Raw genomic sequence first — 10,565 nt, 5'->3', positions numbered from 1 at the left:
TTATGTACAAGTCAGAAATGACTAGATATTTTGGATAATCCTATTTCTACCGGAGACAGCCCGCACAGGACCAGACCAGTCTCCTGTAGTCTCAACGCAGGGACATTTTGTAGGGTACTAGTCATATGATGATCAACCATTGTATGATCCAGGCATCCATTGGGACAGTCTGCTGTCTTAACTGGTCCTGACCGCCTCAGTTCCATCACTGGGGACAGCTGGGACAGACCCAGATATGTCGGTCAGTCAAAAACAAGAGATGACAATGTCAGCCAGACCTACAAAGTAGTGTAGATGTAGACAAAGATGATGACTACCAAGTTGAGAATGGTCCCGATGATGCCCAACATGGCCAAGATGGACTCCTCCTTGCTTTCCTTGTCTTGAATTCCCTTTTCCTCATCACTATAGACAGTGTTTACCATTTTCCCAGGAAAAGTCTGCACTTTTCGTCGCACACCAATCTGGAGTGAATAGATAAGGGAGAGAAGCATAATCCATATGTTAATTTGTGTAAATGGTTTACATTTCTTTGATGATGTTCACTGTGCGGTAAATGGCGGACAGTGATAAATGCCAGGAAATAAACATGAAAAGTCATATATGCTTGGGCAAAGCCAACAAAGCTAAATGATTAACAAAATATTAATTTTCTTTTTCTCCTTTGATCATCTCTTAAATGTGGATTAACAAAATAATCTACTAAACCTTTTGTTGAAGCATGAGATTTGCATTAGCTTTTCCATCCTGGAAAAAAAGCAGTATTTTGACTGATAGGGATGCATTTATGATGTGTGTTCTTGTGGGGACATAAGCAGCAACATTTGTTTCACACAAATGTAAATGCAAGATATAAAAAATGTACTTGTCAATGAAAAAGCTTTAAAGATTTCAGAGCACCCGAAAAGCTTGAGATAAAAATGTTGCTGACTGCCTGGTTCATAATTTGTAGTTGTTTTTTTTTTAAACACACACCCCTCCTTTTTTCCCTCCCATTTTAGCATATCCATTTCCCTGTTCTCGTAAAGTCCCACCATTGCACATCCCATACAGGGCTATAGACAACATGTAATCCACACTACACATGGAGTCCCAAACTGCTTGTTTTCAACTGCCAGCTGCAGGTTTGTCCGGGGGGAACATAACACATGCAAAGAAAGGCTCACGCTGTTACCCCGATCCACCCACAGCTGTTTAGGCTCCCCATCACCTGCAGGAGATGCTGATTATACAATGGGAGGACACATTACCCCTAAAGGCCCCCCAACCAGAAACATCGCCAGTTGTGTTGCCTGCAACACACGGCCAAGCTGGAGGCACCGCTGGGGTTCAAACCACAGGGCCTATTTTTCTGCTGCACCATTGAGTACCACGACATTTGTTTTTGTGTGTGTGTGTGTGTGTGTGTGTGTGTGTGTGTGTGTGTGTGTGTGTGTGTGTGTGGAGATATAGTATATGCATGTATGCATGGGTGTGTGTGTTGGTGGAGAAGAGGAGAGTTAATATCCCAAAAGGTTAAGTGTTTTACAGATTTTGTTGATTTTATGTTAATGTTTTCGTACAGTATATATGTACATATGTTTGACTTTAAAGGCATGGATATACAGACATTGCAGTAACAACTAGATACATAGAATTCTCACATCCATATTCACACCCATCCACCCACCATCCACCCACTACGTAACCCCACACACACAGAAAACTTCAAACTGTCAATGGGTACAAGTAGAATAGCAGTAAAGTATCAGCCGCACTGTTGTGTCCTGCATGTTGCATTAGTTTTCCACAAGCTCTCATAGAGATATATTTTATTTATGGACATGAGAAAGAATTTTCATCAAAAATAAATTACTTTCCATCATTCCTTGAATAAAATATAGTCATTGCCTATGTTTAAATCCTGGAAAGAGATAGCACCCAGCATATACGGTACATTAGAGTATGCACCGCTCTTGTGTTGGTATCGTGTTAGGTAGCTCATGCCATTTCACCGATGTGAAGTGCACCATCTTCCCCGTAGCAAATATAGGTAACACTTATACAAAGTCTGTTAATATACCTATTCATAATTTCATAATTGGGTCAATACAAGCTTCGTAACAGCTAAATGGCACACTCATGAATAGTGAGTCATGCCTTGCTGTACATCAGCTTTAATAAGATGTTCATGTGCTGTGATCTCTGATGGGAAGTAGCAGAGTGATGGACAGTACATTTTTAAAGTAGACATTTGAAAAGTAACACTTAGCGTTACAAAGATAAATTTCATTTTGAGAATGAATGTGCACTAAACATGAACGCCAATGTGTGTATGTGTACGCTACTAGCTCAGGGTTATCTTACTAACTCTGGCAGAGGAAAGTTAAGTTCTCTAACCCTCATCGGTATAACTTGCAGGGGTGCAGTTGAGTTGTTAATGGTCTTTTTTTTCCCTTTTTTTTTTTAGGGAGTTTTTCCTTATCTGGTGCAAGGGTCTAAGGACAGAATGTTGTGTTGCTGTAAAACCCCTTGAGGCAAATTTGTAATTTGTGATGTTGGGCTATACAAATTAAATTGACTTGACTTGAGGTTTCTCGTATACATTTTTGTTTCTGTAATCTGTCCTTGTATGTTCTCTGAGAATAAAAACTCCTTTAGCACATAATTACACAGCAGACATTGCAAATTCGGTGATGTTTGCCAAGCTAGCAGCTTCATCTCTCGATGTCTCTAGGCATTATGGCAGTAAAGTGATTGAGGATGAGCTTTCTCTATAGAGTTGGAGTGGAGAGAGGTGAATCAATATTTTTTTTTTTGGAGGGGTGTCTCCGCATTTTCCTTTTTTTTTCCACTGATGGATTCAGTCTCTATACTGTCCATTTGGGAGTAGCTAGGAGCTGCAGCGTATCCCAGCAGGCATGAGGCTTAAGGCAAAGAGATATTCTGCACAGCGTCTCAATCCATTGCAGCATGCACACAGACCTATCCTCCTTCACATCTACACCTTTGGGCAATTTATAGCTTCGAGTTCACCTAATATGCATATCTTAGACAGTGTAAAGAAGATAGAAATCAGAGTACCCTTAAGAAACCTGCATAAAGAAGGTGGAAATGCCACACAGGCAAGAACAGATGTGAACATCAGACTTAAATTTTCAGTTCAGAACTTTTCAGCGTCCTCTTGTCAAGAGGGTTGTGATGGGGCACAGACAGTTCCTCCCTTATGTTATATTTCTTAACTGATTTACAGCTTTTCACTCGAATCAAGCATGTGAAACTACTAAGACTACATTTGAAAGGGTCAAAATGCTTGTTGGCATGTTTAAAAATCATTATAAGTGGGGTTAGGTTAGGAATTATTACCTTTCAATTTAGGTGACAAACACTTGATGTTCAACCCATTCAGATACTGCACTGATACTGCACAGTGCTATTATTTACTATTCAATTTTGTTGTGTTTGAACATCGGGGGATGAGGGGCGGATTATTTTAATAGCTTAGTTGACGTCTTTTTATTTTTGCAAATGACATTTTTGGAAGATGACGAGCAACACTCTGTCCATGTGGGTGGTGGAGACGGGATCTCCAATTCAAATATAATTTTTGTCATGTATGCTTGTATTTTTTATATATTCTGCCATGACACATTGTTTGTCCCCTATCACGCTAGTTGCATTGGTTTTACCTTGAAAATATATGCAAGCTAAGATGAGGAATTCAATCAATCAATCATACGTAATACCTGAAACTTGTATAGAGATATTATGAATGTGGTATGAAGTCTGTTGCAAAACACAAATGTTACTCTTACACAAGCTACTGTGATGTAAATTTAGTGCGTTGCAATCTTGGAAAAAGCTGCGACAGCTTATCTGTTAATTTCTGGTAGCTGCTCACTGAGATATGTGTTGGGGTTTAGACAACATCCAATCAAACATGGAGCAGAGCAGCATGCATTGCTCGGTGTAATAATATGAATTACCCATCATCCATCATAACCCACTTGCTTTTGAAAACAGATCTCTGTCACCAACTAGTCATACTGACTGACATGCTAGACATCGGGGGAATGGCCGAACTCAGCTTTCCTGGTCTGGTTTCTCCAACATGACAGAAGCAGCTCTAAAACAAACCCAACAGTGTATCCGCGTACCGGAGCTCCTGTGGAAGGCACTGCTCAAGTCAAGGTAAGCCATGGGATTCCTGTTATTCATCATATCACCACTGTGTGAATGTTTGTGCCTGTGTTTATACGCATGTATGTGTATGTGTGTATGCAACTGATTATCTGACTGAATGGGTAACTTAGTCTCTGTGTTTGATTGTATCTTTAAAAATGTGTGTGCATGCATGTGTGTCTCTGCATGCGTGCATTCTTGCGCGTGTGTGTGTGTATGTGTTGATGGTAGTGCTCATCTTTGTGCAAGTGTGAGGATGTAGGAGCGGTGCGTCTATTGATTGGTGTAGCCTGGGGGGATAGTGTTAGAGGCTGGGTTTATGTTTTGAGCCCACAGGCGCAGCAGTTTTACAGGTTGGCATCCAAACCCCTCTCAGGAGACAAGGGCTCCTTTTGCGGGTCAGTGGGTTTTATATGCGAACTTGCAGTGGAAAAGCGTATAAACTAACGTGCACTAAAAATAGATCTTGGAGCCGTTACGGGACCATTTTCTCTTCGCAAAATATACCAGCTTTTCCTTTGAGTGAATTTGAATGGTCTGACTCAGTTACCAACTTCTAATAACTTAGCAATATAACCATTCAGTGGCACAAAAATCCTCTGGAGTTGTCTGTTCTTATGTTGTGCCAGCCAAACCTTTGGCCTCATTTGCTCTGAGGTTATATTAGCAATTCAAAGATCCTCCAGTTAGCTCAGGATTGGGGTGGGGAGTAATGACAGGATAAATAATGTTCTTCAAATATTTGCTGGGGCAACTGTTTTCCTACACACGTTAGTGAGCAGAATCCTCGAAGAGGTGAACCTTCCCTCAAAGTTGTGCTCTTCAGATGTCCACTTCCTGCCATCACAAAACCAAATACATACAGCGTAATACATACGTTACTTTCACATTAAGATGAATCTAATTTTACACACCTGTTTTCTATAATTGACTTCTGTGGCAGCCAGAGTATTTAGGCCCATTTGCAGTCTCTGAGATTGTAATTGAAATTTATGTAACCTTTGGGTCTGCCCAGGGAAGAAGTTTTATGTTGCTGGGCAGTGCTCTCTGGCCCTGTAGAGGATGCTTTCCTTTTTTTCTGGACTTGCTGATTGCACTCTCAAAGGTTTGGCAGGGGAAAAGGACTTGGCAGAAATTATAACCTGCCAAGAATCTACTCCGGTACATCAACGTCTAGCTGTTGCCTTGTGTGGATGGATCAAGGCATAGAAGAATCCAGTGGAGTTCAGACTTATTGATCTGAGAGCGATTAGACACACACAGTCATTCTAATCAGCTCGACGTCTGGCGGGCTGTTTGGGCAATCCTATTAAAGAACTATTAGAGCTCTGTGGACCTCAGAATGGAAGAGTCAAAGACAGGAAAGACAAACTCAAAAACAAGAAGCATAAAAAATGCGTTCTTTTTGGGGGGGGATTTTCCCCCCTTTTTTCTCCTCAATCATACCCGGCCAATTACCCCACTCTTCCGAGCCGTCCGGGTCACCCCCTCTGCCGATCCAGGGAGGGCTGCAGACTACCACATGCCTCCTCCGATACATGTGGAGTCGCCAGTCGCTTCTTTTCACCTGACAGTGAGGAGTTTTGTCAGGGGGATGTAGCATGTGGGAGGATCACGCTATTCCCCCCAGATCTCCCTCCCCCCTGAACAGGTGCCCCAACCGACCAGAGGAGGTGCTAGTGCAGCGACCAGGACACACCCACATCTGGCTTCCCCCCTGCAGACATGGCCAATTGTGTTTGTAGGGACGCCTGACCCAGCCAGAGGTAACACGGGGATTCGAACCAACGATCCCTGTGCTGGTGGGCAACGGAATAGACCGCCACGCTACCCAGACACCTCCAGAAAATGCATTCATTTTCTAAAGGACACATGTCAAGTAAACACGGTTTGGCTGGAATAAAATAAATAACATTGTATGCAGATTTGCACCATGTGCACTGTGACAATAGTGGTAGTATTTAAACTTTTGCCCCTGTTCATGACAGGGTAACATCTCATATGGCATCCATACTGTCCCAGACAATGAACATGGTTCATTGTGTTAATGATGTCCAACTATTGACATGAGTTGTGTATTCCTGGAGTGCATAAAAGCCCATCTCACTGTGTTTTACGTGGGCAGAGAGGGTTGTCTCTGTCTCTGATCTGTAACAATGGGCTATGATTGCCTCTCTTGGGGAGCGCCATAAACAGGGCTTCCCTCAACCTGAATGGACCTCTTTGTGTGGTGCGCTGGGTGCGCTCTCATGCATGAAGACGCCTGCTTGCTGCTGATACAAACAGCACTCGGCAGGGAGGGAAAAAAGACGCTGTGGGAAAAGGGAGGGGGGGGAATTTAGGGAGCCCAAGCTCCTCTTGAAAGGTGCTATATGTGTCATATTTTGGCTAAAGCGTGATATAAGCAGTAGATATCATCAGGGCTTGCTCATCGGTACCAGTTGAAACAAAAGTGAATGACTCGCTCTCATTGACTTTCTTGATTCCTGCAATCAAACACACAAATTAAGAGCCAGGCAGGCCGAATTGTTTAATTTGGTTATATCTGACATGCCAACCCCTAAAAGGCTCGGCTCGCACACACAATCCTCAGCAAACTACACGGTGACAGCGGCAAAGGATATCCACCCAGAGAGCATTCAAAAATGGGAGACGTCTCCCAAAGGTGCTGTGTACCTCTCTATTTCAGTTTACCTTCCTTGCTTTGATTTGTTTTGTTACTCACATGGATGAACGTTAGGGGCCAGGATTCAAGCAAAGTGTCACATAGCACTTTACACTCAAGTGCCAGGGCACCCGAGAAGCATAGCAGTCTACTCCGTTGCCTACCAACAGGGAGATCTCTGGTTTGAATCCCCGTGTTACCTCCGGCTTGGTCGGGCGTCCTTACAGATACAATTGGCCGTGTCTGTGGGTGGGAAGCCGGATGTGGGTATGTGTCCTGGTCGCTGCACCAGCGCCTCCTCTGGTCAGTCGGGGCACCTGTTCGGGAGGGGGCGGACTGGGGGAAATAGCGTGATCCTTCCACTTGCTACATCCCCCTGGCAAAACGTCTCACTGTCAGGTGAAAAGAAGCAGCTGGCGACTCCACATGTATCAGAGAAGGCATGTGGTAGTCTGCAGCCCTCCCCGGATCAGCAGAAGGGGTGGAGCAGCAACCGGGATGGCTCAGAAGAGTGGGGTAATTGGCTGGGTACAATTGGGTAGAAAACGGGGGGGGGGGGCCGAGTGCCAAGGGAAATTTTTTTTTTGCCATGAACCAAAGCCATGCACCATTGAACAAAAAAAAAGAAAAGACGCTGGATGCCTTCCATTACCTCCCCATCCATGACTCACCACTCCAGTCTATACAATGTACGACAGAGAGTGCTCTGATTCAAGTGGCAGCCAGCGCTGGCTCAATATGCCCCTCTTCAGCGCACCCCGCTCATTAACCCCCACAATGACTTCCACCCTACCACCTGGGTTGGAGTAGAAGGATGTGATGTTCGCTCTGCTCTGTGCAGAGCTCACGTTTAGCGCCATGCTTCACCGACGAAAACTCGAAGTCACTGAAAACGAAATAGGCAATCTAAACTGAGCGACACTAATAATGCAATTTAAGGCATTTAGGAATTATATGTATCCAACATGTATTAAGTGAATTTTCCAACTCTGCCGTTGATTGTTTCCACTTCTTTGCCATCTTTATCTTCCTTTCGTTATCCTCATTGATTAGTCATTTGACTGTGAGCTACTTTCAGCTTTAGAGGATTTAGTTATCTCAGTATTGATTCCTGTTGCCACTCAACAGCTTGTTTCCAGTCCTTCCAACACAAATTACTCTCTTAACTTTCCTGTTTATGATTTTTTTTTTTTTGACAAGGCCTCTGGTGTTCCCGTCAAAGCCCTTCACCCAAATGTTTACGGATAGCGTCTTATAATACTTAGTGACAGGAAAAATCGGATGCATGCAGTAGTCACTGCCTCGAAATCCTTTATCTCAATGATATGCAATGCCACTTTCAAAATGAAAATAACATCAGCTGCTTCAGCGCTGTCTAATGGGAATCTTCTGGAGTAAACGCCAATTTTTGTCTTACAAGGTGAGGTGCACAGCGTTATCAGCTTACACCTGGCTCCACGCCGCGGGAGCAAGAGCCGGAGGCACCTTTGTGTAAGAAGAATGCAAACACAAACACGCACACACACACACAGGGTGAGGGAGGGAGAGAGTGTCAAGGCAGTGTCGTACCTGGGACCCCAAATCCAAGCACTCCTGCTACACCTAATAGGAGCCAACATCTCCAGATCAGTGGAGAGTAAAACCTTTTGCCACTTGAATAATCCCGAGCATGTCAAACAGCGCCAGATGCTAACAGGGTCTGACAGGCAGAGTTGCTTTTGGCATTGTTTTAAGATGGAATTAAAACAAACGGCCCCCATCCACTCCTGACAGAGTGTGTGAGTGTGTATGTGTGTATGCACAGACACATACGTATGTATATATTAGACACACTACAGAGCATCACACATACAAACATATGCTTGCAAACACATGCTTCATACATGTACATGTGAAGGTGTGTAGATGCACAAAGGGAGACACATACTGTATATTCACGATCGGTGCTCCCGTAAAACGAGGTGATTTCTTTGGGAAATAAATGGAAATACCACTAACAAGTTGGCCCATTTCCCATAACCTACAGTATGCTCACTGTTGTGTCAGTGAACGCGGCGAGACGCATCTATTTTTGATACAACAAGAGGTGCTATTGCAGAAAAATGTATATTATGCGTCAAAGCCTGCTTGAATAACTGATTTGTTTCATTCTTAGGAGATTTGCAGAGACAGCTCACACAGCGTATGTGGGAACTGCATGTTAAACTGATGAGCAAGAATTTAATGAACTGAAAATTGAAGTCACTTGTATTATGGACGTGAGAAACATTTCCACTTACCATTTTCATTAAGGGCTGATGTCAAATTTGTTTTTAATTAATTTTTTAAATTTTTTTTTCATATATGCTTACTCCTGTAGAGTTTTTGAAGAGAAGAAAACTATCTGGGTAGACCGCATATTTCACTGATCTTAACATATATATTAATACACTGTTCAAGGCTATTATATTAAGAAGCTATTCATTTTCATCTACAGCGAGCCCAATTCATAATGTGATATGAGATTATCCTGACTTCGTGTTCAAGCTAATATCAGCTTATTACAATATAGACTTATTAACAATTTGCATAAATATGCAACTTGCGGGAAAAATACGGCAGTTTTTTTGTCTGAAAAATGAAACAATCCTAGAAGAGGATATCACTTACACTAACAGAGGGAAGATAGATGGAGAAGGGTTTCATCATAATACGTTTAAGTTATCCAGGCCACTTGAATCAAGGATCAACTATAAACGCAGATATCTGACTGTTTATTTATAAAGGATAAATCATAAGACTTATAAATCGATAGGCGGACATTGCCGTTGCATAGGAAAGAAACGTTATCATGACTATTTCATGGGCAAAGATTAATTCATTAACTAGTTAACAGCTTGTAGATGCTCTGCGTTACACTTTGTAATGTTAAACTTGAGACACTGCCTTTTGAAATGAGATGCCATGAGGTGAGCGGGGAGTTAGACAGAGGACCTACCTTGCAGAGCATCAGGTAGAGCATAGCACTGGACATGCTGGAGGGGGACGCCTTTCCATAATGCACAGACATCCCCGGCAACTAAGGTGCAGGTCTGCCCCTCTCATGCTTCAGCTGGAAGGTGGGACAGGATCCAGAGACGGCTGGCTCGTCTTCCAGACTGTCCAATTTTACAGCTTTCCCTCGATGTCTTACGGTGCTGCACTCCAGCGTCTCCTCTCCGAATTTCATCTCACTAGTCGCCAAGTTCTGCCTGCCGTCACTTTCTCCTTTCACAGCCTCGGAACAATGCTGTCCACCTCCTCTCTCTCTCTCTCTCTCTCTCTCTCTCTCTCTCTCCCTCTCCCCCCCCCCCTCTTCTCGTCTCTGTTTTTTTTTCTCTCCACCTCTTTCTCTCGCTTCTCCCCTGTTCTCTCCTCCTCTCTTCTCCCAGTCTGTGAAGAGGGATGATGTCAAGTTGAAGGATGTAGTCAGTTGATGGGCAGATAGGAGGGAAGAAACAAAGCCTTTTCATGCGCACATCTCCGTCCCCGTCTCTCTGTCATCATTCCACAAAACTCCCCCCCAAAAAAAGGCTTTTAGCCTTTTCTCTTCTACCAACACATCCTGCCGTCTGTATTTAAACCCCCGACGAAGCAGGGATGTTCATAAGACTAATTTACACTGTGAAACTTTTTCCTATTGCTGTAAAATATGGCCACTTGGCTTCAAAATCTTTCAAATGTTGGGAGGAGAAAAAAGGAAGAAATAAAAAATGCATCT

The 10,565-nt window shown here is 43.2% G+C and overlaps 1 protein-coding gene across 1 annotated transcript; it reads right to left on the bottom strand.

Annotated features, from left to right (window-relative positions):
* Positions 1–278: 278 nt before the first annotated feature.
* LOC130126891 (protein TUNAR-like) lies at positions 279–9,839 on the bottom strand. Its single transcript, XM_056296535.1, has 2 exons — positions 9,804–9,839; positions 279–464 (listed from the first exon to the last, which is right to left on the bottom strand). The coding sequence occupies exons 1-2, from the start codon at positions 9,837–9,839 to the stop codon at positions 279–281; spliced, it is 222 nt and encodes a 73-aa protein (XP_056152510.1).
* Between the last annotated feature and the right edge of the window lie 726 nt (positions 9,840–10,565).

The sequence above is a fragment of the Lampris incognitus genome, chromosome 16 (assembly GCF_029633865.1).
Source record: "Lampris incognitus isolate fLamInc1 chromosome 16, fLamInc1.hap2, whole genome shotgun sequence".
Classification (NCBI taxonomy): domain Eukaryota; kingdom Metazoa; phylum Chordata; class Actinopteri; order Lampriformes; family Lampridae; genus Lampris; species Lampris incognitus.
Note: the sequence above shows the minus strand (reverse complement) of the source record. Positions and strands in the feature narration are given on the sequence as shown.

What these genes read in the sequence shown, in the direction of transcription:
- LOC130126891 (XM_056296535.1), bottom strand. Translation starts at nt 9,839, where the DNA reads ATGTCCAGTGCTATGCTCTACCTGATGCTCTGCAAG. An exon ending in TCTACCTGATGCTCTGCAAG is followed by an intron (nt 465 to 9,803) that starts GTAGGTCCTCTG and finishes TATTCACTCCAG; the next exon opens with ATTGGTGTGCGACGAAAAGT.